Below are 25538 nucleotides of genomic sequence, written 5' to 3'. Positions count from 1 at the left end.
ATGTTCGGTGCGAAAGAAGTTCACCATACTTACAACACGATGTCTCTGGTTTGTGACAGCTCCCTGAGCCGTGTGTTACCTTTGCTTTCTCGCAGTGCAATTCCAAACGTGCGTTTCCCCGTGCGTCTCTGTGCGCACACTCTTCTGAGTTTTTTGTGCCACTTTTTTTGTCAGTGTCCATGATGGCAAAATACATATTTCATGGAGAAGAACTCAACTCATCGTGAGCAACGTGCACTGATTAAAAACGTTCTTCTGTGCGCACACTTTGCACGTTGTTGCTCTCCGTGACCAAATTCAGTTTCAACCTTTTGATCAACGATCTGCGTTCAATACAGCTATACTTAGTGCTCTCGTGTTTTCCTGTTGTGTCTCTCCAGGACTATCCTTGTTTCGCAAGTTTACAAAGTAAAGAAGGCACGAGTTGTTTATTTCATTTTCCATGGCCCAAAGCTTTAATTTTTCCTGGATCCATCAAACTGGTCCCACGCTGCCTCTCCCGACCACAATTCACGGACCCAGGGTGAGGCTGTCGCCAGCCCTCTGTAGATATTTAATTAGATGCGGCTTGTCATAAGACATTAGCGCCGTCCGGGCAAAATGGAGCACAGCAATCCTCCTGCTCCGGTCTTCAGGCTCCGGCAGGCTTAGGCACATGCTGAAGTGCTTTAGGAGTCTCTTAATCTCTCTCCCACCCTCAGGAAACTGTTGGTTTGTGTTAGTCCGAGCTTTCGGATCTAATGGGGGGAATGGGCTCTGTCTGTTCGTGTTCCTTTGGATTCTGCGGCACATGTGATCGTAGTTATGCGCAGGAGACGTCATGTAAAATGAAACGCAGGGGAGCCGAGGATGGTTTATTCGGCAGGCGGGACTGTGTGTATGTCATGGGTAAACGAAAGAAACCATCTGGAATGTACTAAACCCAGCGGGTTATTATTATTACTACTTTAAAATATATATCCCGAAATACACTTAGACGGGCCATACATTTTTAAGCATTCCTGAAGTATTAAAAACAATGAGATGTTTGTTGGAACACGTCGGTGATGATTTATTCGTGAAGGCAATGCCTCGTGCAGGGGCCTGGCTCGCAAACAAGGCCACAGGAACTCATCCCCATGGACTGCCTTAACAGAATTAAACATGGATGCAAGGAATGATTAAAACAACCAAAACTTCCGTAGTTGTTCATTTTCTGTATTTTGTAATGATGATGGCGACATCCTGTCATAAAACAATTATAATGATGAGCATAGTTGGTATTTGTGACATGCTTATCGCACAAGGCTCTCATGAAGGTGCTGTGTGTCACAGATGGGTAAAGTCTGCCAGTAGGAGGTGACATAGCCATGTGGTTTTACTCATTTAAGTAATTTGTGGGTAATTTTCTAATTTGGCAAATTTGGACCATGACAACGTTGTGTGATGTTTAACCTCCGCTGTGAAGCAAACGGAGGTTAATTTTGGTTAATTAGTCAGGGCAGCCTGTGGTCTCACACCGCAAATCTGAAAAAAGTGATAAACTTGCTGACGCTTGTCCATAGGCAAGCCGTGGTTATTCTGCACAGAAAAATAGCAAATAATATAACACGAAGCATCGTGCCACATGCGGCGCTGAGCTTGGCAGGGGGCGGCGGATTCAGGAATTGCCAACATTAATGGGCTGTGTCCCGAGTGTGAATGCTGTTCAAGCAGCACAGCATCATGGGAATTACCCACACTGCTGTGCAAGTGTCCACCGACTGAACCATGCGTGTGAGCTTTCACACCAGCTTAATTTTTGATAGATCACAACATTTCCTCTGCCACGTACTTTTAGAAACGAGGCCACGCTGACATGAACACGCTCGGTGCCCTTTTCGTGGTGCGCAAGAAATGCGCTCGCACAAACACTCGCGATTGCAAAATGCGAAGATCTGTCGTGCCGTCGTATTTGTGCTGGTGTTGCGGGGCGGCCACGTGCATGACTGGTCAGGAGTGGTGGGATCTTCGGAATGGTTGCGTTGTTTTCGGCACCGCACTGCCATGCCGTTTGAACAAAGAAGTCAAGATGCGCACTTTTCCAGATTTTCGAGGAACCTCGCTGCCAAATGCGCCGAGGGCTTCTCGAGCATGTGACTGACACGTCTAGATTTGACTCTTCCCCCGGCGTACGTTATATCTCTCTTAACACTTATTTATTTATATCCCAAAACATATCGGGATTGTATTTTTTAAAAATCATCTGCGTCCATCTTCATCACAGATTTTCTCAAATTGAAGGCTCAATTCGTGGAACAAAACCATATGTGTGTGTCAGTCAAAAAGATATTTAGATTGAGATGCTACAAAAGAATTCCACATGGTAATATTTTGCGAAACCTTATCTTCTCCCGGAGTGGAGCGGTGGTGCAGTGATTAGTGCACTGTGCTTGCGAACCCTGTGACCTAAGTTTCATTCCACAGCAGAGATCAGTCACGAGTGATATCTGAAGCATTCCTGGGTACCCTCCTCCATCGCCAAGCCACACTGACAAACGTCTTTGAGTATCGTCAAGTCGCCCCCATGACTGACATGGCCTCGGGAGGCCATCATCCAGCAGTAGATTGATAAAGTGTTGTAAATTGTAATTGTCATTTTCTGTTGTTTTCCACAGGTCATACAGCGCTCTTACTTTGACGGTGCATTACATAAGCTGTTTCTTTTGTTGAAAAGCCTCCAAGCGTCCTTAACGCATATCTCTCCCTCTATAAGTGCAGGAGTGCCATATGGGGCCCCATCATTTCCATGGAGTAATCTTGTTAATAACAACTAGTAATCCAACAGTATTTGTTTAACACGTCTGACACTGCTGGTCCAGAATTTTCTCACTTAAACAAATGTTGATCAATAATATTGATCTCTTAAGCTGATGTACTTAAGCATATTTTTATTTATGCGTGGAGACAGAATGGATTTCTGCTTATCCCTCTCTTAGGGGGCTGTGCTTGGGCTGTGTGGGCAGTGCTCCGAATCGGGAAGATTGATTCTGGGGCCGCACGAAGCTTCCTCCTACTAGGAGGGCGGAATGTTTGGTGCACACTGCTCAACTGCACTGTGAGATGCCCGCCGGTGCTGGTCTGAAAAATTGCAAGAAAAAAATCGTTGAGACAAAAAAACACAACGCGCAGATTGAGTCAGACGTCCAAAGGCGAACAGGACCCCTCGGTCTACGGTGATTCTCACGCCGTGTGATTCATGGGCCCCCTCCTCCACGGTGGCCAAGAGTCAGCTGCTTAACAACTCAACATTCCTTAAAATTAGCGACTGAAATGGATATTTCTTATTCTTTTTGGTGCGTGAAAAAAAGATATATCTCGATGCCGTCAACGGGCAAAACCGTGTGTGAATACCACAGTGTTTGTTGGCGAGATAATTTATCTCGGCCTGTTGATGTGGAAGAAATACAAATAAATAAAGCCACGTTTTCCTATGTGGCTGCAAATAGATTGCCGTCGAGGGTGAGAGTTGGAGTTCACCGTGACCCCGAGTCAAGAATTCATACGCCGTGCTGAGGCAAAAGGGCCCTCGATGATGAATGCCAAGTCGGCTCATCTGTGATTAATCTGAATTATGCATCAAGGTGGAATAACGTATGCAGGCGAAACAAAGATAGATGTTTCCACCCGCCGCTCGGTAGAGGTGGAGTTGGTTATGCCCGGTGGTGAAAAAAGGAATTAGTTCAGTCGTTGCAGTCGCAGAACGAGCGGCTTCTAGGCCAGCGATTCTGCGGAAATGATTTCCCGATGCGCTGCAGGGCTTCCACGAACACCGCAGCGGAATCTCCCGCTGCCAATTCTTGTGCTCGGCCATTAAATCTGCAACGCCCTCATAAGAACAACCGAGCATAACAGCCTCGCTGTATTATTTAAATTGTTTGAATTGCCAAGTGACCGTAGGCTTTCACCTGTGCACCTTAAGTGCATTTTAGATTTTGAGCTGGGGCAATGCTGCGGGAAACATTTAGTTCCTACAATCCTGCCCTGGTTGATTGCTGCAGGACTCATGATCCTTCCATGGGTGATTCTAACGTTAACATCTCCATACATAGACACGAGTCAACATCTTTGTGTGTGTGTGTGAATATGTACATGAGTGAGCGAGCATCTGTGTGTGTATACATGCATGAGTGGGTGAGTAACCCATAATTTGGTAGTGCCGGTGATCTGAGTAGTAGTCCTGATAGTCCGAGTAATCCTGTTGTGTGATCCAGGTGAGTTCAGTGGTCCAGTGGCAGTGCCGTTGATCCCAGTTGCTCAATCAGAGCTCAAGGAATCTTGCCGATCGTTTTCGTCGCGAGCTCCGTCCATTTCGTCGGACGTGCTGTACACGAGGCTCCTGGTGTGGTGCCAGTGTGTGAACACAATCTCCCCCACTCCACCCCCACCCCTCATGCCTTTGCAGATTCATTTGTGAACAGCCAGGAGTGGACGCTGAGCCGTGCCGTGCCGGAGCTAAAAGTGGTGAGCGCTGGCCCTGCGTCGTGACCGCACGCACACACATGAGCAACAAAGACAAAGATCCCCCGTATAGCCTTAACAGACTGTTAGGGCAAGTGCTGTTAGCGAGCACCTATAAAGGCTGGCATGGCACACGAGGGGGTGGGTGGCCAATACCACGCCCGGCCGCCTTTGTCTCCTCAGTGGCGATGTTTACACACCGCGCCAGGTACTCATTTGAGGCTGAGTCGACCTAGGGGAGGCCCAGGACTGGTTCAGATAATCGTCACTGGTGTTCGCCGTGAGCGGGAATCGAACTCGGGTCGCCAGGTTCGTAGTGCAGCGTGCTAACTGCGACACTACCACTCCCCTTCACACATGAACACGTACGTATGCACGCACACACAAACAAAGAAAAATATCACCCATGTAGCCTTAACAGACTGTTGGGACAAGTGCTGTTAGCAAGCACCTATGAAGGCCGGCACGCCACACGAGCGGATCGGTGGCCGACACCATGTCTGGCCACCATTGTCTCCTTAAGTGGCGATATGGCCGTGAGTAGGAATTGAACTGGGGTCGCCGGTTTCGTAGCGCAACGCGCGAACCGCTACACTACCGCTCCCCATTCACACACACACGTGTGCCCACACACACACGCACGCATGCACACACCGCATTCAGGAGGACGTTCACGTCCTGACGATTTTTGGCTGAAGCTCATCGCGTTGGCGATTTGCCCCGTTGACCGTTAACGGCTCTTTTGTTCAGTTCAGGATTGAGAGAGGACGTAGTGGTGTCCGCCACCTCCGATTAGCACGGTTTGTCTACGTGCGGCGCGAAAGAAGTTCAACATAGATGATGTTGTGTTGCGTTGACGGTCACCGCTACGTTCGTCACTGTTCCCACCCCCCAGTAAGCCTTAGACATAGCTTAGTGCTTGCTGACCTCATGAGAATTATAATAATCTTGATTTGAAGCTTTCGTGACTCCAGGAATCCATACTCTGGTTCTTTCGGTAAAGTCACGTAGGTAGAAAATTCATAGATCACGACGTTTCGATCGCAACACAAGCGACCGTCATCAGGTGAGACAAACACAGCAGGAGCAGTTCTCATGCTGTGTTTGTCTCGCCTATTAATTTTCTATCTACGTGACTTTACCGAAAGAACTGAAGAGTAAAAATAATAATACTATCTATTTATTCATGGGGAAAGCCACACTGAGTGCCAACGACTCATTTTGATGAGGGTCCTCAATTGGGATGATTGGTATTTTAAGGCGCGTTTTGCTTGCGGGAGAAGATGTGAATACTCGGAGGAAAAATCCGCACGTATGAGGGGATACTGAGGAGTCCGTACAGACGGCTTCGTGAACACACTTCCTGTTCGGCCATCCCCTGGCCACCTCGCAGTATGTTGGGTTTTGGAGTTTCAAAAGTCGACGCGATCCACTAACTCTTGCCTTTGAAGTGCTGAATTGCAGGTCTACACAACCGCCACCAGCACCATTGCCACCTCCACCCACCGACGGACTTGCGCTTGTCCCTGTTGGGTGAACATTGCTGACGATGGGATGTGTGTGGCAGGGCATTGTGGGTAATCTGGCAAGCGGAAAGTCGGCCCTGGTTCACCGCTACCTGACGGGGGCGTACATGCAGGAGGAGTCTCCCGAAGGTGAGCTTCTGGCTCAGGAACAACACCAACAACAATCACACCATATCAACAACAAACACGGCAACAACAACCATGCAATCAACATGAACAACCTCAAACATTACCACACAACAACAACCACCACCACGACAACCAAGCCGTTAACAACCACAACATTAACCATTCAATTGAGAACTACAAGAAGAACAACAACAACAACGGGAACTTAATGCCTCGCTGAATATTTTCCCCGTCATTGGTAAACCGGAGTAGACGTGTGAAGAGCAATGGAAACTCAAGCGTTCGTTTCAGCCGTTAGCTCTGTGTGCGGTATTGCGTGAACCAGCATGGCACCACCTCTCTCTTGCCACTCAAAACACATGCCACTCCATTTATTTAACACCAGCTTAATGCCGGGCTAAAAATATAAAAACCTTTCATGAGGATTTACGTGCACTTTGGGGGCAGCGCGCCCAGCGCTTGCGTGGACAGCGCGGGGTGAGCGGACGCAATCGCCCCGTGCTGCATATCGCTCGGCAAATGCAAGATTACTTGACTGGCAATCACATGGAGCAAACGGGCGCGGAGCGCAATGGAACGATCGCATGAACCATCTCTTGACATTCACGCGTGGGTTCCCATTGCCGCGAAAAACAAGTTAGGACAAATGAGCCGACATTCCCAAGATGTATGTAACGATGTTTTTAATGTGCGAGTAAATGTCGACGCCGAAGGAAACGTGAGAGAAGTCACCCTGAGAGGGAGTTTAACGCTTTCCCGCTTTCGAGACGCCTGCAAATTTTGCAGGGTAGGTCCTGGTCACCGCCGAATCTCAGAACGCGCAAGCGGTTCGTGTTCGTTTTGTTTAGAGAGGCGTAGTGCTGCTGTTTTTAAAGACATTGTACTCAGCGCAGGTAACTGTAGCGACACGTCCGCATTCTATGATAGCTTGCGCCAAACTGTGCCACACGCCCTCCCGCATGGCCTTTAACTTCTGATTCCGCTCGGAATCGGATTAAAAACTGGTGATGTACAGGTACGTCATCGCAACAGGAAAGGGTTAATATATTGTGATTAAAATCCATGTCGCCAAGCGTTTGCTACTGCGTGTGATGGTTGGCACGCTGGACTCCTCCTCCCCAGCCGCCTCCGTCTACCCGGCGGTCTAAATAGCTACACTGCAGTTAGTCGATCGGAAAGTTCGCACGTGGTGGGGGCAAAGTGTGAGCACTGCCACCTCTACCAAGACGTCTGGCGAGCGTGGAAGAGGAGGTCAAAAACACCCTCATGGGGTTCCCTACAGCTCCCTCCAGTGAAGGAATGCTCTTCCGTCAGCAGCGAAGCGAGCAAGCAATTGCAGGCCTGCACCTTTTTAGACGTAGCGGCTAGTTTGACACACACACACACACGAGGACATCGGCCGCATTAGCGATGACCCATTCACGGCGTGACAATCCGGCGTGAGTACGCCGTCACCTGCACGCAGCTTTCGCACGGCGGCCGGCAATCGACTGACAGGCATCGGGGGAGAGCTGTTTGTACGAGTGGGAAGTGGACGCGCTCGAATCGTATCCGAGTCTTTGGTGGCCTCGTGGTTCGCTGCGCACGCGTTGCCCTGGCGGCAGGACAAACTTCACAGAGCAGAGTCCGAGACCACGTAGTGCCCGTGGGTGCACGGGGACTTGAGAGCGGCCCGGTGTTAAGCCCCGTCTGTGTGTGGCTGCTGGGTCGCGTTGACTGGCGCCGTTGGAGCTGTTATTGATAGAGCAGCTCCCCACTTGAATGTGAAATGAAAAAGGCAACAGCTTCTCGGTGTTGTTGGTCATGCACCAGGGTATTGATTCAACGTTGCTCTCTATCTCGCATCCTTCATATCCTGGCTCATCGCTTTGAACCACCTCTTTCTTTACCCGGCCACTCAGTCTTTGCCCTGTTGCTTCCATGCTCATCGCGTTTGTCCTGCTGTGGTTGACCTCTCTTCTCGTGTGTCCTTGACGTCCTTGCCATCTGATTTGACTTTGTCTCCGCCTGTCTGAGTTGGTCACACACCAACCATGCCTTCTTTATTGTCTCTTCTTTCTCGTCCAATGTAGCCTTGTTTATCCCTGAAATCCACATTTGTGTGGTGCACATCTGCTCTCTATTTAAATAAGTAGATAAATAATAAGCGATGTTTAATATTAATAATCATTGCCCTTTGTCAGTCCACTGCTGGATATTGTCCTCTCCACAGTGTCGGTTATAGGGGTTGTTTGACCATACTTCACCACCCTGGTCAGTGTTGGTGGGTGAAGGGTGGGGGATGGTGGTAGGGGTGGTGAGGAGGAGAGGGGGCGGTAGGGCAGACTCAGTTGAGATGTAATTAATATTAGCCGTGGCCAGGAATGGAGCTCGGCTTGTGGCAGGTTCATAGCGCAGTGCGCTAACCGCTGCACCACAGCTCCACCGCCTCATCATGAATACTGTAACAACACAAGGCGATTAAAGAGTAGAAGCAACAACAACAACGACGACGTGTGGATCGTGGTCGAGCAGCAGCAGCAGCAGCATCGGCACCTGGGCGGCAGTCGTGGCGGGCGGGGGGAGTGGGGGGAGTGGGGGGAGTGGGGGGGTGGGGGGGCGGGGGAGTGGGGGGAATGGGGGAGTGGGGGGTCGTTCGGGGGGCGCTCGACGGATCGTTCCGCCGAGCATCGTGCGGCTGCCGTTGGCTCGCTGACGTCATTCCCCCCCCCCCCCGCAACTCTTTTTGATCGCCATGGCAACGGACGCCGTGCATCATTCGACCTTTTGCCAAATTGATTTGCTGGAACCTGGCACGCTGCGCGTCGTTGTCTGTTCATAATGCCCAGCCGCTCGCTCTGCCTTCTTCGTCTGCCGGATCGCGACGCCTTGAGCCCATCTCACCGATCCGTGACGCGCTGCCTCCTCGGTGTTGCGCTCTCACCTGGACTGCGGAGTTGTCAAAAACGTTAATGCTCACAAGGTGGTCGCGTCGGCGCAGAGGTCAGAGTGCCGAGCCATCGCTGCTGAGTTCCTGGGTTTGAATCCACGTTCCGGCTGCCCGCGATTAAACTCGCATCTTTAATTGTAGCGAGCCGGTGGTCTCCGCCCAGTCACCAACAACGGTTGCACTAAAAAGAAGATCGCCCATCGCATGACACTTGGTTCTGTAATTAGCTGGGAAAAATTCTTCCTGCCCCCTACCGTGTGAGCCAGAGTGTTCAGTCGAAGGGATCTCCGACGTAGCTCTGTGGTCTCCATTTCCGCAGGCCATTTTCCAATTGCTGCTGATCCGCGAGAGATCCGCGAATGGATGCTTCGACTCATGACGTGATGCCGAACGCAGAATCGGGTTAAAGTAAAATTTGGAGGAAAGTAAAAAAATAGAGATAAATAAATAAATCACTTTGTTGCGCGAATACTAAATGTATAGCGTACCACGGCCTCCCCGCTGTCAGCCGTGCTTAAATCAGCCCCGAGATGTTGTTGTCAACAAAGGCCGACAGCGACACGCAGCCCGTGATTGCTCAGGCAGACGAGCGGGCAGGGCGAGTGGGTAGGGCGATCGCGCGGGCATCCCTTCGTGTCGGCTCTGCTCATTTCCCGCGCACTCCCACCTGTGATGTGCCAGCACGAGCGCGTTAATCGGAGCCATGCCGCACGCACACCCGGAGATCAGAGCGAGTTATTAGTGTAGGTCGCGCAGACATGCTGTGCGAGAAATATGAAATGACGCCAGGTCCTGCGACTCGCTGGTGTAACGGTAAGCACGCGCATCTGCAGTGCGGATCTCCCATCACAGCAACGCAAGTTTCTTAATGCCAACCTCATCTCTGTCCACCCAGCAATGTTAATGGATGCACCGCAGTGTCTGGAATCCACAGGTCGCGTGCGGTGGTGTAAAGTGCGTGTACTCCCACCCTCCAAGCGGCCTGGCCAGTGTGCATGAGTAGGCCAAACTACCAGCTTCAGAGGGGCTCTCTAGAACTCGAGCAGTGGCGTTAGCAAGAAACCGCAGGGCTGCACCGTTTACGACCTTTACCTGTAACCGGAGCACAACAGCACCTGGTAATGAAAGCGCTCATCCGGTTTGTTTTTTTCCCAATGAAAAAAACCCGCGGCATGCGTCAAGAGCTGCGCGGCCGTCGAGGGTGCGGCACGAGCAGAGCGCGCGGTTGGGGAGGTGGGGGGGGCATCGGCGACAATCGGAGGTTGAGCCTGCAAAGCCCACAGCCCTGCCGGGGAAAATGTTCCAGTCAAGTGGGCCCAAAGTGAGCGCCGAGGCGTCTTGGGTCGTTAACCAAACATGCACTGGCTTGTTTCAAGCTGCCACCTTCACTTTAGCGCAGAGTGAAAGGGCAAAAGGAGAATCAAATAAGAGCCTTTTATAGCAGCGCTGATCGTTTTTAAAACACGGCCGTGTTTTTAAATCTGGTTGCGTTTTTTTCTCCCCTCTTCGGCATCCCTGCTTGCGTGTCTGACCTCTGACCTTTGCGACAACGTGAGATTCCCAAGCCCGGGGCTTGATTGATCGATTGACCGATTAATTAGTCGGCCCCTTGTTTATATATCGGGGGGGGGGAGGAAGTAAACACTCAGCACGTCTGAAATAAATGAATGTGTCTCGGCAGCTTGTTTTATTTTTTTGCGGCGTGGTTGAGCGCGATGATGGGCTGGGTGTGAGACTAATGGCAGCAATCTCCTCTGCAGGAGGTCGCTTCAAGAAGGAGATTGTCGTGGATGGGCAGAGCTACCTGCTCCTCATCCGCGATGAGGGAGGTCCCCCAGAGCCACAGGTAAACCAATCTGGTGGAAACTCATATTTGTTCCTCCCAGTAAACATTCGTTTCCCATTACTTAAATGTACCCCCACCCACCCCACGTGTTATGGTCGGCGATTAGGCATTAGGAGTTTTGTCTTTCCGTATTTTGGGAATCATTTATACTACAGTTGGGTCATATTGGATGACATATACGAGACTTATCGTGACGTGACCCCCCCCCCCCCACCGCCGTTATGAACAGATGGACAGAGCTAATGCACAAACGTTTACCGATCTCAGTTGGCAATAGCACGGGCTCTGTTGAACCTGCGAATATCTTTTCTGAAACAGCCTCCCCCCTGCCAAATCCCTCTCTCTCGGCCCCTACCACACCACCCCCCCCAAAAAAACTCTCTCTACGGCGCGTGCCATGTGCCGGGCGGCAGTTCGCGTCGTGGGTGGACGCGGCCATCTTCGTGTTCAGCCTGGAGGACGAGATCAGCTTCCAGACGGTGTACAACTACTACAGCCGCCTCGCCAACGTGCGCAACATCGCCGACCTGCCGCTGCTGCTGGTTGGCACGCAAGGTGACGATGACACGCCAGCGCACCAGCACGAGTCGCCCCATCGTCGTCATCGCCGTCATCATCATCGTCATCATCATCGTCGTCATTGTTGGCGTTGTCATCATCGTCATCGTCGTCGTCATCATCGTCATCATCGTCGTCATTGTCGGCGTCATCATCATCATCATCGCCATCATTGTTGGCGTCATCTTCAGGCATGGCTTATGATGTGGAGCTTACTCTGGCCCCAGGCGTTGTTGTTGTTGTTTGTTTTTATGCGTTCCCTGAGAAGAACGCGGCAACAACTAAATTGTGTATGTATGTTGAACTTCTTTCGCACCGTACATAGCCAACCGTGCTAATCGGAGGTACATGTCGGCTTTCGCGACGATTATTATGATTCGTTATTGATATTTGGGTTACGCTTTCCAAAGTTCAAGGTGTGTAGTACACTCTCCTCCAGCCGACACAGCCAATTGAAACGATATTAATCGTAAAACTTTATCAATCACAGCATACATGTTAATTTATATCCCACACCTCCGAATAGCACGGTAGGCTACGCATGGTGTGAAGGAAGTTACCCAAGCGATCTGACCCCCCAAAAAATCAAATATGAACCAACCATGTTGTGACTTTGATTACATGGTATGGCGCTACGTTGGGTTTTTCAAAATATTTAAAATAATGAGACGTGGTAGGGTTGTTCAGAGGTCAGAGCGCTGTGCGGGCACCGCTCAGATCGTGGGTTCGAATCCTGGCAGACTGGGTTCTCAAGTGTAGCGAGTTGATGTTGTCAGCCCAGTCAGCAATGACTGTGCGTGGAAGCACATTTTCTTAAATTAATCCCAGCTATGAGAATTTCACATTTTCATTTGACTGTGATGCGATGAACATTTACGTCTGAGGGTAGTTGGAGAAGTGCTGCCCTCTAGTGTACGATAGCCCCGTGACGTTTCAAACTCAGTTCTTCGACAACTTCTTCCACGGGACACAGGGCGTTGCACTCCTTTGTTGAGCGTTCCTGATGGATTCTCCGTCTCATTCCGTGACTTCAGGAGCGCAGTTGGGGTAACATTGAGGAAAGACAAAAACAAACTACAGAGTACATGTAAACAAAAAAATGTGCCGGGTGGGGTGTTGAAAATGATTTATTATATTACCATGCTTTCTCATTTGACGTTAATATTTATTGATAGAAATGTTAAATGTGGTTAATGTTACGGACGTGAAGTATCGTGGGGTTTGTATTGCATTGTAGATTCTTTGGGATTGAAAAGCACTCAAAGAGGAGTCAAATTTACACCCAGAGCCACTGCTCTTAGAGAATATTTGTCATTATTAGCCATAATCTATGCATCGTCATCATCATCGGTCATCCACCAAAGCTTTCCCTACCTCTCACAGTCCTGCCATACAACAGCTCATCTCGCACACGAGCATGCGCTGAATTTATCGCCCCATCTCTGGACGTGCTTTCGGGCGTGTTACCTCCAATTGATGCCATTCCATCATATGTCTCGACCATCGGCCAATCAGCCCATTTTGCTTTTCTAAACGGTCGATGTGATGTCTCTAACTTGTTTGTGCGGGGATGTTCTCGAGTCCACGCGGGGCAATATTACCAATGCAGAATTACTCAAGTCTTTCAGAAGTACCAGTGTTGTAATTCACAGCCTGCGTCCCCTGCGGCAGAAATGATTATTTTTGAGCTGCTCTATCACCACCGCATCCATTGTGGCAGTTGAGATTTAGACTTGACATCCGAACAATTATAGATAAAATATCTCACGATGATGACGCTTCTCCAACCGGGGTGATTTCGTCTCAACGTCTCACGATTGGCTGTCGAAACGTCCGGAGATTAAATTACTACGTTTGTAGAAGCGTCTCCTTTGTGAGATCTATCCTTACCCGCAATCGTTCCAATGTTAGGCTATCACCACAGGCATCAGCCGCACCGATGAGTGATGCTCTGTGACGACTCGGCAGTCTTCACAACCGACCAATCACGCGCAGGCGGCTTCCACTCCCAGCCAATCAAAAGCAGACACTTTCAAGCATCAGCGAATTAGCTGGCCAATCCTGCGTACAGCCATCACTCTGACCTCGGCTCCTAACCCTTGACCTCACCCTTATCCCGCAGGACATGAGGCTTTGTGTGGCGTGTCAAAATTGTGCGCTTACATGCTCATGAAAAGGTCAGCGGTGCGAGCGTCGTTGCCATGGAAGCAAGATTGTCTCTGGGGGGGGGTGGGGAGGGGTCGGGTCACAAAGGGTTCGAAATTACATTTATATATAACGAACGGTGAAAACTGAGCACGATAGCCGCATGTGTAACGAGCTCGAAAGCCAATTCGTTTTAGGCAGCCCGTGCGGAAACGTATCGCATGGAACGCGCGAACCCGAGCGCGAACGCGCGTTTGGCCGCTCGGCTCGTGCTCGAACGCACGCACAACTGATTGTGCTGGGCACGAAGCATGACTTTGGTGTTATCGTTATGTTTTTGGTGGAAGGAAAAATCAACACATCTGAGCATCGGTGTTGGCTAGCCGTGCTGTTGAGTTTTTTGTGGAGATTGCGCTTCGCTGTTTTGTAGTTTTCGTGATGCATCCTCGGGACAGGCAGGGATATGGACCAGTGAAGTACAGGGTGGTCCATTTACAGATGGGTCAAGGTTCCAGCCCTTGGAGGGGATCCTCCATTAGAAGGAGCTCTATTGGAGGATCCCCTGTAGAGTATTTGGGATAGTCTTCCGCACTCTATTTATAAATACCCCGCTAAAATGATAGGAAAACATTATAAACAATACATGTCTCCCACCACTCTCTCCTCTCGAAGATATCGAGCCGGTCGTTTCACAATTATCAATCGGCTGTGGTGTAGAGGGTAAGAGGATCACCAGTTATTGGTAAACCTATCTATGAACGGATCACCTGGGTTTTTTTATTTTACAGGCATATCAATCAGCAAGCTCGATGTGGTTTTGCGTGACGAGGCGGCGTCCCTGCGATTCGTGGCTTTTCCTTCACGTGCGTGCTCGTGTATGTGTTTGCGTGTGAGTTCACGTGTTAGGTCATGTGTGCGCTTGCTTGTGAGTTCGCGTGTGAGTTCTTGCGGCTGGGGTGGTCGGGTCTTGTCGACGCACGTGAACGTTATTGTCGCTCGCCGGCGCTTGCTCACGTTAACCAACTCGAAGCGAGCCCGCAAAGAAATAGGCCACCGCGCAGAACCAAAATAGCAACGTGCCACATCGCGGAACCGCGGTGCTCGGCGGACCGGAAGAGCCGCGTGGAGACGCCGTGCGAAGAATCTTCGGAGGCTTCCCGTGCAGGGGGGGGGGGGGGGGGGCCCTCTCTCGCTCGTGCTAATGTTGCGTGGCCGACATGAAAAATTAATGATTGCTCCTCCACTGTTACGTCTCAGATTGGGTTTGGTCTCCCTGTTGCACTCAGGGGGATTGCTTTTTTATGACGGTGCCGTCTGTGGATCAGAATCAGAATATTTAATTGTGCTGGAGGAATCCAATGAGCGATGAAGCTCTATTTCGCAGATGTCTGGTAGGTTTCACAGATGTCCAGTTGGCGAGGTCGTAATTGTTCACATTGCCACGATCGTCACCAACATCATCATCATCGTCATCATCATCACGGCTGTTACCGCCTCTCATCACCGTCAACGTCCGTCTAAATCCTGCAGACGCCATCAGCGCCACAAATCCGCGCGTGATCGACGACACACGCGCACGCAAGCTCTCCAATGACCTCAAGCGCTGCACCTACTACGAAACGTGCTCCACCTACGGCCTCAACGTGGAGCGCGTCTTCCAGGATGGTAACACACACGCTCACTCTCCCACGCTCACACTCGCACGCACGCTCACACTCGTATGCTCGCACGCTCACACTCGCCCCAGTGAGCGATGGAGTTATCGGAAACTTCCACACCTTGATACGGATGGTGGTGGTGCTCGCCTGTAATCGAGCAGTGTGGAGGTGAGGGCTGATAATACACCGCACAGATGCTCGGAAACTCCCTTCCCGTAGACGTCGTGGAGGTGCCATACCCTGGCTCGCCAGGAGAAGGCAGTAGAGCAAAACAATGTGGACTGCACCCATTTGGGATAGAGTGTTTCCCCCCTGGCCGATAAAACCTTAATATACAGAGGACTGCAGAGCTTGGGCAATTGTTGACACTGGTTCACCGCATGGCTGCCGTCCTGGTCGTCTATTGTTTCTCCTCGCACCTCTCGTTCTGTCTCTTCGTGATTGATTGAGTGCCGTGCGGCGTGTTACAAGTTGATATAATAATCAGCATTGCTATTATTATTCCTGTTTAACACGTAGGCTTTCGCGACCAATATCATCCATAATACAGGTTTTTTGGGTTAGATCGCGTACATATATAAATGTGTCGTTAAACCCGCCACCAAATGTATGGCTGTCGCCTGATGAAGCTAGTTGTAATTAATGGCTAAACGTCGTACTTCAGATTGTAAATGCTGTGGCATGACTAACCTGACTAATTGACCGATTTGGGTGGTGGCGGGTTTAACGACACATTCATATATTTACGCGATATAACCCAAAAAAGCATGTATTATGGATTATTATTCCTCCGCCCATGTTGAGGACTAGTTCGATTAGATTGTTCGATTTCTCTCAAACCTACCGTGTTCGACATCCGATTCTCAAATCTTCCCCCTTATTTTCCTGCATTGCTTGAATCTTGGGCAATCCATTTTCCCCAAGTTCCTCTAACCTTGCTCAATTCAGGAAACGTGTCGACTCTTACCTTGTGGACTCTTGATTCGTGCTCGCCATCGCTGTCTCGAGAAGTCACTCCCATCGCCTCTTGCCTCAAGTTCCCACAAACTCGCTCGATGCAAGAAGCCACGTTCTTAACCGCTGGACTATCATTAGTTGATCTCTTTCATTTTTATTATAGGCCTCTGGGACTGTGCATATCAGCAACTGCGATAAGAAAAAAACAATTAAAATAAACACTTGCAGTTGCACTGAAAAATGTTTAGCTCGCTCAACCACACCGATTATTGGTGGTGATGCCACAATGGCGCTTGTGCCAGGCTAGGTGCACTTTGACGCTGTGCTCAGTGTCGAACGCTAACTGATGCGAGATCACGGGACACGCCGGGCATTATGGGTGAACAGACCGGGGCGGTTCCTGCCACGTGCATCCCTCCTGCTACTCGCTGCCCAACTCTCTCGTGTTTTAGCCGAGGCCACCCGCGAAATGCATGCACGCGCGTGTTTCGCATTAACCTGAATGCGCGCACGCTTTTGTCCCAGCGCGTGCACGACTCGGGCGAAGCCAGCAGGTGGCAACGCAGTCCCACGTTTAACGCTTGACCTATTTGTTTCAACTGTGAGAATAGGGGGGCAACAGCGTTGAATAGCCCCGACCATTTGCAACAGCCCGCATGTCTCCCACAACTCTCAGTGCATCAGCCGGCGGCGGGATTTCGAACGCGGCGGTCTCTCCTGCGCACCTTCAGCGATGCACAAACGTCTCTTTCCTCCCTGGGCAGTGGCTCAGAAGATCGTCGCGTCCAGGAAGAAGCAGCAGGTCTCCATCGGGCAGTGCAAGTCACTGCCAAACTCGCCCAGCCACACGTGCGTCTCGTCGGCAGCGATGCCACCCGTGCACGTCAACCAGGTGAGGCGGTGACGGCGCGTGTGCGCTTGTGTGTGTGCGCTTGTGTGTGTGTGTGCGCGTGTGTGCATGTGTTGTGGGGGGGGATCAGTGGCACAGCGGGCACTACGAGCCCGGCAACCCGAGTTCGATTCTCGGGTTGCCGATTCACGATCAATAACGGTGGTGAATATTTGAACCGGTCCTGGACCTTCCCTAGGCCGAATCGGCTTCAAATGAGCACCTGGTGCGGTGTGTAAACATCGCCACTTGGGAGACAAAGGCGGTTGGGCGTGGTGCTGGCCACCCACCCCCTCCTGTGCTGTGCTGGCCTTCATCAGTGCTCGCTAACGGCACTTGCCCCTACAGTTTGTTAAGGCTATACAGGAGATGTTTGCTTTTGTGTGCACGCAGCTAGGTGAGTGTGTATGTATGTATGACCGCGTGTATATGCTTGTTGTAATTGCATGAGAGTGCGTGAGTATACATGAGTGTGCATGAGTGCCTGTTGGCAAGTTTGTTGTTAAGTGTGTGCATGAGCGTGCGTGTGTCTAAGAACGAGTGTGTGTGCAGGAGTTTGTGGATGTGCAAGTACTGATGTGTGTAGGTGAGTGTGTGTGTGCATATGCATGTTTGTGTGTGTAAGTATTTGCACGTGCAAATAAGTGCATGTGCAAGTGTCTCTGTGCATGTGTGTGTATGTACGTATTTGCACGTGTTTGTATGTGTGTGTGTGTGAGTGCATGCCAGCGTGTTTGAATGTATGAATACATAAGTTCGTGAACGTGTCATATCAACCCTGCACTCTGCATTAATCCCAGTGACCCACTTTTCACTCTGAGCCATGTGCAGTGATAGCGATTGCCGTGTGCGGACGGTGTGGGTGAACCTCACGTCGAGTCGGCCTGTCGTGCACCAGCGTTTTAGCTGGGGAGACAGAGGTGGATGGGCATGCATCACACGATGTAGTGGCCCCATTACCACTTTGTCCGCGGGGCCGGTGGCGGAGTGTGTTTGGCATGGGCCCTGGTGCGAGGAATGAATTGGGGTGCCGTGGCAAATTCCGTTTTCCTAAACTGGAGGGGTCTGGGCCACGTCTAAGAAGTGGGAGGAGTCAGTGCAGTCCCAGCACCCTGCCCACACCGATAGCTAGGCCACTGATCTAAAGACATGGTTTGATGCACGTGTCGTTGGTGTTTGGAGTCTGTTTAAATCGATGGATCGACGCGTCATTATGTGCCTAGTCCTTCTGCCCACGTCGCTCCACAATCTCTTGAGACCACGTTTTGGGATCTCACAAAAATGTAAATACGTCAGATGTAGTTTGAAACGTGTCGAACCGTGTAAATATATAAAAACACAATCAGCCGAGAGCATGTGGAGAGTATTCATTAAAAAATAAATCACGAGCTGGTCCCATATGTTGACAGCAGAGGGCAGTGCAGCCAAATTCATGGTTGGACTGTTCCACGCTCCAACATCAATTCTCCCCACCGTCACTGACCAGCACGGTGAAATATGATCCAATAACAACCACAGGAGGCCTTCATCGATTGGTGGACTGACATCGGGCTGTAAATCGCTATTCACTACTTCTAGGTGCTTTGGCCTCTACCGATTAGCACGGTTGGCTACGTACGGCGCGAACCAAGTGCCACATGCATGCATACAGAGAGGCAGCTGGCTTCGAATTGGCTGCCTGAGCACTCGAAATATTCCGTGACATGAGCTCTGGACACGCGTGGTCTGCAGGTGACTATAGCGACCAACAGCACTGGTGGCGGTGGCGGCGGTGGCGGGGGCGGCGCCAGCGACTGCTCCTCGTCGATGCCGTCCACGCCCAGCACGAGCCAGAAGGAGCTGCGCCTTGAGACGGTGCCCTCCTCCTCGGGCACGCCGACGCCCGTGCGCAAGCAGTCCAAGCGCCGCTCCAACCTCTTCACGGTAGAAAGGCTGCCGCTTTCTCTCTCTCTCTCGCTTGCACAGGTGCACACGCACACAGGGGCAATAGACCGGATCAGGCTCAAGCCACGTGGCGGGCTTGGTGCGAGCCCTGGTGCTTGCAAGGAATGAAATGGGGCCTCCCGTAGAATTTCACCGGGCGAACTGCGCCCCTCCGGTCCGTGGGCCCCGGTGCAGTTGCACCGCCTGTACACCCGATAGCCAGGCCATTGACCGGGCCACTCAGGCAGTTGAGGACAATAGGGTTTATGATAATTGTGGATGGTTTTGTTTGTCACCTTAGGTTTTCAGGTGGATTGTGTCATTTTGAAATGTGAGGTTGGTTATTTGAAGCCGCAAGCAAGCATTCCCACTTAATCCCAAGAATCCTGAGAAATGTGGATAGATGATCATCATTTTAGTAACCAGGAAAGGGTAATTTTTTTTTCAAGGTGTATTGCAGCACCATGAGCATCATTCTCAAAAAGGGAATGTTCCAAAGTACTTTGCACTTTTTGCAGATTTCATTCCTAAAATTGTAAAAATGTAATCACCATCGATACTAAATTACAATTACTCATATATACTACCTTAATAAGAAAGCAATAACACTCTCCTACAGGCTGTTACCAGGTTGAATTGGGGAAATGTAATTGAAACGATGAAATGATAGTGTCATTGAAATTAAAACTCTTGTGTGTAATAGTAAATGGGACATGGGGAATTGCATGGACCCCCCTCATTCTAATACACAGCAGTCGTAGTTGTCCTGCACTCATGAGCCTCCTCCTTCCGAACCGCTCCCCTCTCGCCCCAACTCCTCGCCCCCCCCCTCCCCACCACGTCCTCCTCTGCAGTCACGGAAGGGCAGCGACACGGAGAAGGAGAAGAAGAGCGGAGAAGGGAAGTCCGATAACATCGGCAGTGGCAGAGCCATCCCCATCAAGCAGGTGCGTGCGCTGGGCTGGCCGCGTCAAGACATTGAACTGGCACCGCTGAGTACCTGGGTTCGAATCCAGGTGTCAGCCACCCGTGGTTAAACTGGATTCGCAGTGTTAAAGCAATTGATGGTCTCCACTTGGGTTGATTGCCATGCGATGAGAATTCTTTGGAGGAAATCTGAAATGTGCGGGACCCCCAGTGTGGATAAGAGGCAATTGAACGGGCTTCAGTAGTAGTTCTTTGACGTCATCTCCCGGGGACTGTTCTTTGACACAACGTGATGCACTGCTCTCTGTGAGAGGCCAGTATGTTAATCTCTTCATCTCTTGACCAAGATGATGCAAGCATCACGATATAATTATATAACGGGGACAAAATATATTAATTCAGAGGCATGTTACCCACTCTCCCAACAAATGAAGATCCCGGCCAGTGTGAACAATACGACCACATGGCCCTATCATGCACTCAATGCATCGAACGTGCATGGGTGCCCTAATTCATGTTTTGGCAAACGTGAACTCTCCAGTTTAACACGTAAGCTTTCGCGACCAATGTTATCCATAATAGAGGTTTTGGGGTTAGATCGCGTAAATGTGTCGTTAAACCCGCCACCACCCGACACAGCCAATTAGTAAGGTTTGTCACGTAAACAGAACGTGCCAATTAATTACTAGTTCAGCGCCTGATAAGACTGGTTGTGATTATCGGTGAAACGTTGTACTCGAATTGTAAATGTTGTGGGTTTCCTCTCCAACACACTGGTGTGCTGTACCAGTAAAGAATTGGCATGTTTTGTTTACGTGACAAACCTTATTAATTGTCTGTGCCGGATGGTGGTTGCGGGTTTAACGACACATTTATATCTATATGCGACCTCACCCAAATACCTCTATGATGTGAACTTTCCAGATGTTTTAATTAAATTCTGCCGCCGTTTTATTCACAAACGTAGGCACCATTCGCCAAAGTGATGCCATGCTGCGATGCATTTCTCCCGTTTTGCCAACTTATCAATGGAACCTGTGGTGTAGAGAAGATCCTGATGGCCGGAGGGGGCGACAAGAGCCATAAGTAAACACAACGGTGTCTTCTTAATCTTTCCCCTCCCACTAAAACACCGTTCTCATTCATAGACGCAGGCATCACTTTCCCACCGCAATATTCTCCGGCATCGTTGGCAGGCTGGAGTCTACGTGGTCTGGTAGCCACAGCCATAGCGAGCCCAGTTGCAGTGGATGTATTTACGGCTCGCCGATCCGAACAGAGCCGTGTAGAAAATTTAATCCGCGCGTAGAACACGAGTCATTTGTCAGGAGTGGCGGCACGGGAGGTGCGCGAGCGCCCTGATGCCCTTGTTGGCAGTAGCTTCCCCGACACGCTGCGGTGGGTGATTGTGCGCGGGATTAGACGGCACCATATGCTGACATCCCGGCCACGCGGCACGCGAGCCGTGTCTCCTGGCCGCCTGGTGCGGCGTCCCATCTGGGCAGGACTCCACCTGTTATGGCCCCGTTACGACACCCAGTCTTTTAATCAGCTCGCTTTATCGCCCGTCCCGACCGTCCCAGCCCATCTGCCTGTTCGCTCAACCCACTCACTCGCTAGCTCGCTTGCTCACTTGCTCACTCATTCATTCATTTGCGCGGTCACTCGCTCTCACGCTTGCTTACTCGCTGGCTGACTTACTCATTCACGGGCTTGCTTACTCATTCACTCGCTGGCTCGGTCACTGTCGCATAATCGCTTGCTCACTTAACTCATTCACTGACTCGCTCACTGATTCTCTCACTCGCTCAGTCACTCATTCTCTCACGTAATCGCTTGTTCACTTACTCATTCACCGGCTCGCTCACTCATTCACTCACTCTCTCACATACTCGCTTACCCACTTATTAACTGGCTCGCTCACTCATTTACTCACATTCTCGGTCACTCTTTGGGATCGGGCTGCATTGTTTCCCTGACCGTACGATCAAGGATATATGGGAGGCCTTTGTCCTTTTGCTGTACTTGCACCTCTTGTGGCACAAGATCTGTGGTTACATCACTGTCACTTAGTGGCGAATGGCGCCTGTTGTACTGTTTGTGTGTACGTGTGTTGCGGCCAGATGTGGGGAGTGGTGGTGCAGTGGTTTGGCACAGCGCGCTACGAACCGGCGACTTGAGTTCAATTTCAAATATTTAATTGATAAGTAAGATCTGAACCATCGTTGACCTCCCCGAGGTCAGCTTAGCCGTAAATTAATACTTATGGTGCGGCATGTAAACATCACTAGGGGATGGGGGGGGAGACAAATGCGGCCGGTTACGGTGCTGGCCACACCACGGTCTTGATCACCATGCCAGCCATGTTGTCAACTACCTAGTGGCCTGATAACATCTTTGATCTATATCTGGACTGCAGGAGGTCGAGGGTTCAATCCCGACCCTGACGCCTGTATATTTGGAGTTTGCATGTTCTCCCCGTGTTCATGTGGATTTTTTTTTCCAGGTCCTCCAGATTTTCCCTCCACACATAGAATCAACACGCGTTTAGAGTATTTGGCAACTATAAATGTCCACGTGATAAGCCACTTAGTCGAGCTATCATTTGTAGCCAGGTCGCTTCAGAAAAACAGCGATATAGCTCAGTGGGCCTTACCTGGTAAAATAAAAGTAGTTTAGTTTAGTCAGTATGTGCTCACTGATGGCAGGCAGCACTTACTCCACGAGTCTATGGGGGGGTGGGGTGGGGTGGGCAGGAGTGGGTGGAGGTGGAATATTTGCCAGTATTTTCCCCGTACATCTGTGTGTGCATTGCAGGGGGAGCGGTAGTGTAGCGGTTAGCGCACTGCGCTATGAACCCGGCGACCCGAGTTCTGATTCCTGCTCATGGCCAACACCGGTGACGATTATCTGAACCGGTCCTGGGGATCCCCTAGACTGATTAAGCCTAAAATGAGTACCTGGTGCAGTGTGTATACATCGCCACTGGGGAGACAAAGGCGGCCGGGCGTGGTGTTGGCCACCCACCCCCTCGTGTGCCGTGCCGGCCCTACATAGGTGCTCGCTAACAGCACTTGCCCTAACAGTCTGTTAAAATCAGTATGGGGAATCTTTGTCTTTGTGTATTGCAGTGTGAGCGGTTTAATCACAGTCATAATCACCGCTGTAATGAACTCCAGGTGGTGTGAGCTCCCTGCTGGGGGGGGGGGGGAGGTGTGTGTGTGTGTGGGGGGGGGGCAGTGGTGCTCGTCCGCCGGTCACTAATGAGAGCGAGCGGCAGTGATAGAGAGAAAAAAAAATTAAAACGTGCGCTCCAGGAGGTTTATTATCGCCCAGAGTGAGCCAAACGGTTCTCCCAGGCTCCCCGGCTCCTAGCCTGTTGTTCTTGCTCCTCGTGCTTCGTGTCTCAGAGCTTGTAAAACACAAGTCCTTCGCTCGAGCGTCTTTCACCGCAAGCCGCTTGCATTCGTCCAGACGTGTCCTCTCGCTCTCCAATTTCTTCCTCTTATCACGATTGCTTTTGCTCTACTGAGTGTAACAGATCCAGCAGTGGATTGGTCATGGTCGATGCGTGAGACGGATGCCTGAGGATTGACTGAAGAATTTGGTGTTCTACTTTGTAATGTTTAAACACGTGTGTTTTACATCTTATTTATTTGCACATCAGCTCAGATTCCGGCTTACTCGAGTCCGACTTTGAGAGGTTTTACTGGACACTGTCACTTCAACAACAGGACGCGAGAAGGACGTGAACCGAATACGAGCAGGACGCTAGCGAGCAGGGTGCGAACAGGATATGAACAGGACATGAGCGCGCGTGCAGGGTGCGAGCGAGCAGGTTATGAGCGGGATGCGAACAGGATATGAACACGATATGAACAGGACGCGAGTGAACAGGACACGAACAAGCAGGACGCGTGAGCGCATGCTGTTGCGTCCGCAGCGCGGGGAGATCGAAACAAATATATATTACTAACGAGACAGCACGTCCGGCCCCTTTTCAATCAGCGGGGCCATTAGGGCTAGGCCATATTCATCACACAGGCCATTACCATTCCGGATTAATCTTGTCTAATTGCGAGCGGTTGTTTCCATTAGTAAGGCTCGGCAGAATAGGGGGCCGACAAGGGCGCATAAATCGCGGCAACGACACGTCTCGCATGAACCCTTTTCAAATTTCCGCTTTATACAAGCACGCACAGACGTATTTGCGCCCGTGTTTATGTACGCCGTGTACAGTAGGTGTTTAATTACTTTTTCAAAGTGCGGTTTATTAATGTAAAAAAACACCGTGCTTCGTTGCATTTTCTTTTTGTCAATTTGCGATCTTTAAAATAATTGAATATTTTGTTCCCTTTTTACATTTCGTGCCAAATGATCTCAGACTTGTTTGTGTAATTGTATTCTCATCCATACACAGCTCTGCTTGTGATGTGACAAAATGTCTTTGATTAAATATATATATTTTTAGGCGAAAATATGTTTCATCGGAGCATTAAATGTGATAATTAAAACATCTTCTAATTTTTCTCATTAAAATGGAAATGCCAGGAAAAAAAAAAACTTGCTCGATAATCATTTACTAAACGGGTTCCGTCGGTGACTGTGCAGTTTGCCCTTTTAGCAAATATTCTCAGCACTCTCTCCGTACCTTTACGAACCAATGTCGCCTTATTATCACACTCCTGAACGCACGCCCTGCTCTGCAGGTAAATTCACCCAGACTCGACGCCAACTCGCGGCCCGCTCCCTGATGCAAATTCATGATGTAGCCACAAGCTTCGAGAAAACTTCCTTCTGTGTCTGTTGATCAACGGCCCAGTTAACGGAGCGGGTCGTGGTGAGGGGGGGGGGAGACTACGGCCGGGGGGCGATGGTGGAAAGGATCCGCTGGTCGTTAAGTCATTTTGTCGGGGTTATCTTAATCCCCTGTTGACCCGCTCCCGACCTCTGACAAGCCGCTGCCTCAGCAGAGTGAGGACCAGAAATCGGGCGGCCTGGGTTTCGTGGGGGCTGGAGGTGGACGGGCCCCGAGGCTTGGAAGAGCGGCACGGGATGAGAATGCCTGTTTCTAGTGGGATTAAACGCCCCCACCCCATCCCTCCCCATGCGAGGGCTGGCCCAGCGGCACAGAGCAGAGGCACAGATCCCTATAAAGCCATGAGAAAGGCAGGCAAGAGACCTCCCATCGGCCCTTTATCTTGCCACAGGCATTGAGAGGCTGGAAAAAGGCGTCTTGGCGTTCCATCCATCACGAGCGGGGCAGCATGCTAATGGGGATAAACGGGGGGGGGGGGGGGGAACAGGCGCTCCATGGCCCGTGCATAACGAGAGCGCGGCCAATACCGCCCTTTAATTGATGTCGTTTGTCGCAATATAAATATGGATAGGTTTTCAGAATTGAGACTTGGGAGATCGATAGGACAATACAATATGTGCCATTTGACGGCCCCCTATTAGCGTACTATCAAGCGGATTGATGCTCTGTGTGAACCTGCCTGCGTGCCTATAATTGTTTATGATTACAGGCATCGCCGGTGCCGCACGAATGTGTTCTTTGACAACAAAAAAA

The 25538-nt window shown here is 50.5% G+C and overlaps 1 protein-coding gene across 4 annotated transcripts in view; it reads left to right on the top strand.

Annotated features, from left to right (window-relative positions):
- Positions 1 to 25538, top strand: part of LOC144934540 (arf-GAP with GTPase, ANK repeat and PH domain-containing protein 1-like) — a 121679-nt gene that overhangs the window by 52768 nt on the left and 43373 nt on the right. For all 4 annotated transcript variants that reach the window (XM_078860441.1, XM_078860442.1, XM_078860440.1 and 1 more), the window contains exons 2-9: positions 4424 to 4482; positions 6047 to 6134; positions 10824 to 10909; positions 11323 to 11464; positions 15143 to 15277; positions 16992 to 17119; positions 18848 to 19039; positions 19894 to 19986. In XM_078860441.1, the coding sequence (XP_078716567.1) occupies positions 4424 to 4482; positions 6047 to 6134; positions 10824 to 10909; positions 11323 to 11464; positions 15143 to 15277; positions 16992 to 17119; positions 18848 to 19039; positions 19894 to 19986 (923 nt within the window). The remainder of the gene's footprint in view (positions 1 to 4423; positions 4483 to 6046; positions 6135 to 10823; positions 10910 to 11322; positions 11465 to 15142; positions 15278 to 16991; positions 17120 to 18847; positions 19040 to 19893; positions 19987 to 25538) is intronic.

This window comes from Lampetra fluviatilis, chromosome 10 (assembly GCF_964198595.1).
Source record: "Lampetra fluviatilis chromosome 10, kcLamFluv1.1, whole genome shotgun sequence".
Taxonomy (NCBI): Eukaryota; Metazoa; Chordata; class Hyperoartia; order Petromyzontiformes; family Petromyzontidae; genus Lampetra; species Lampetra fluviatilis.
Note: the sequence above shows the minus strand (reverse complement) of the source record. Positions and strands in the feature narration are given on the sequence as shown.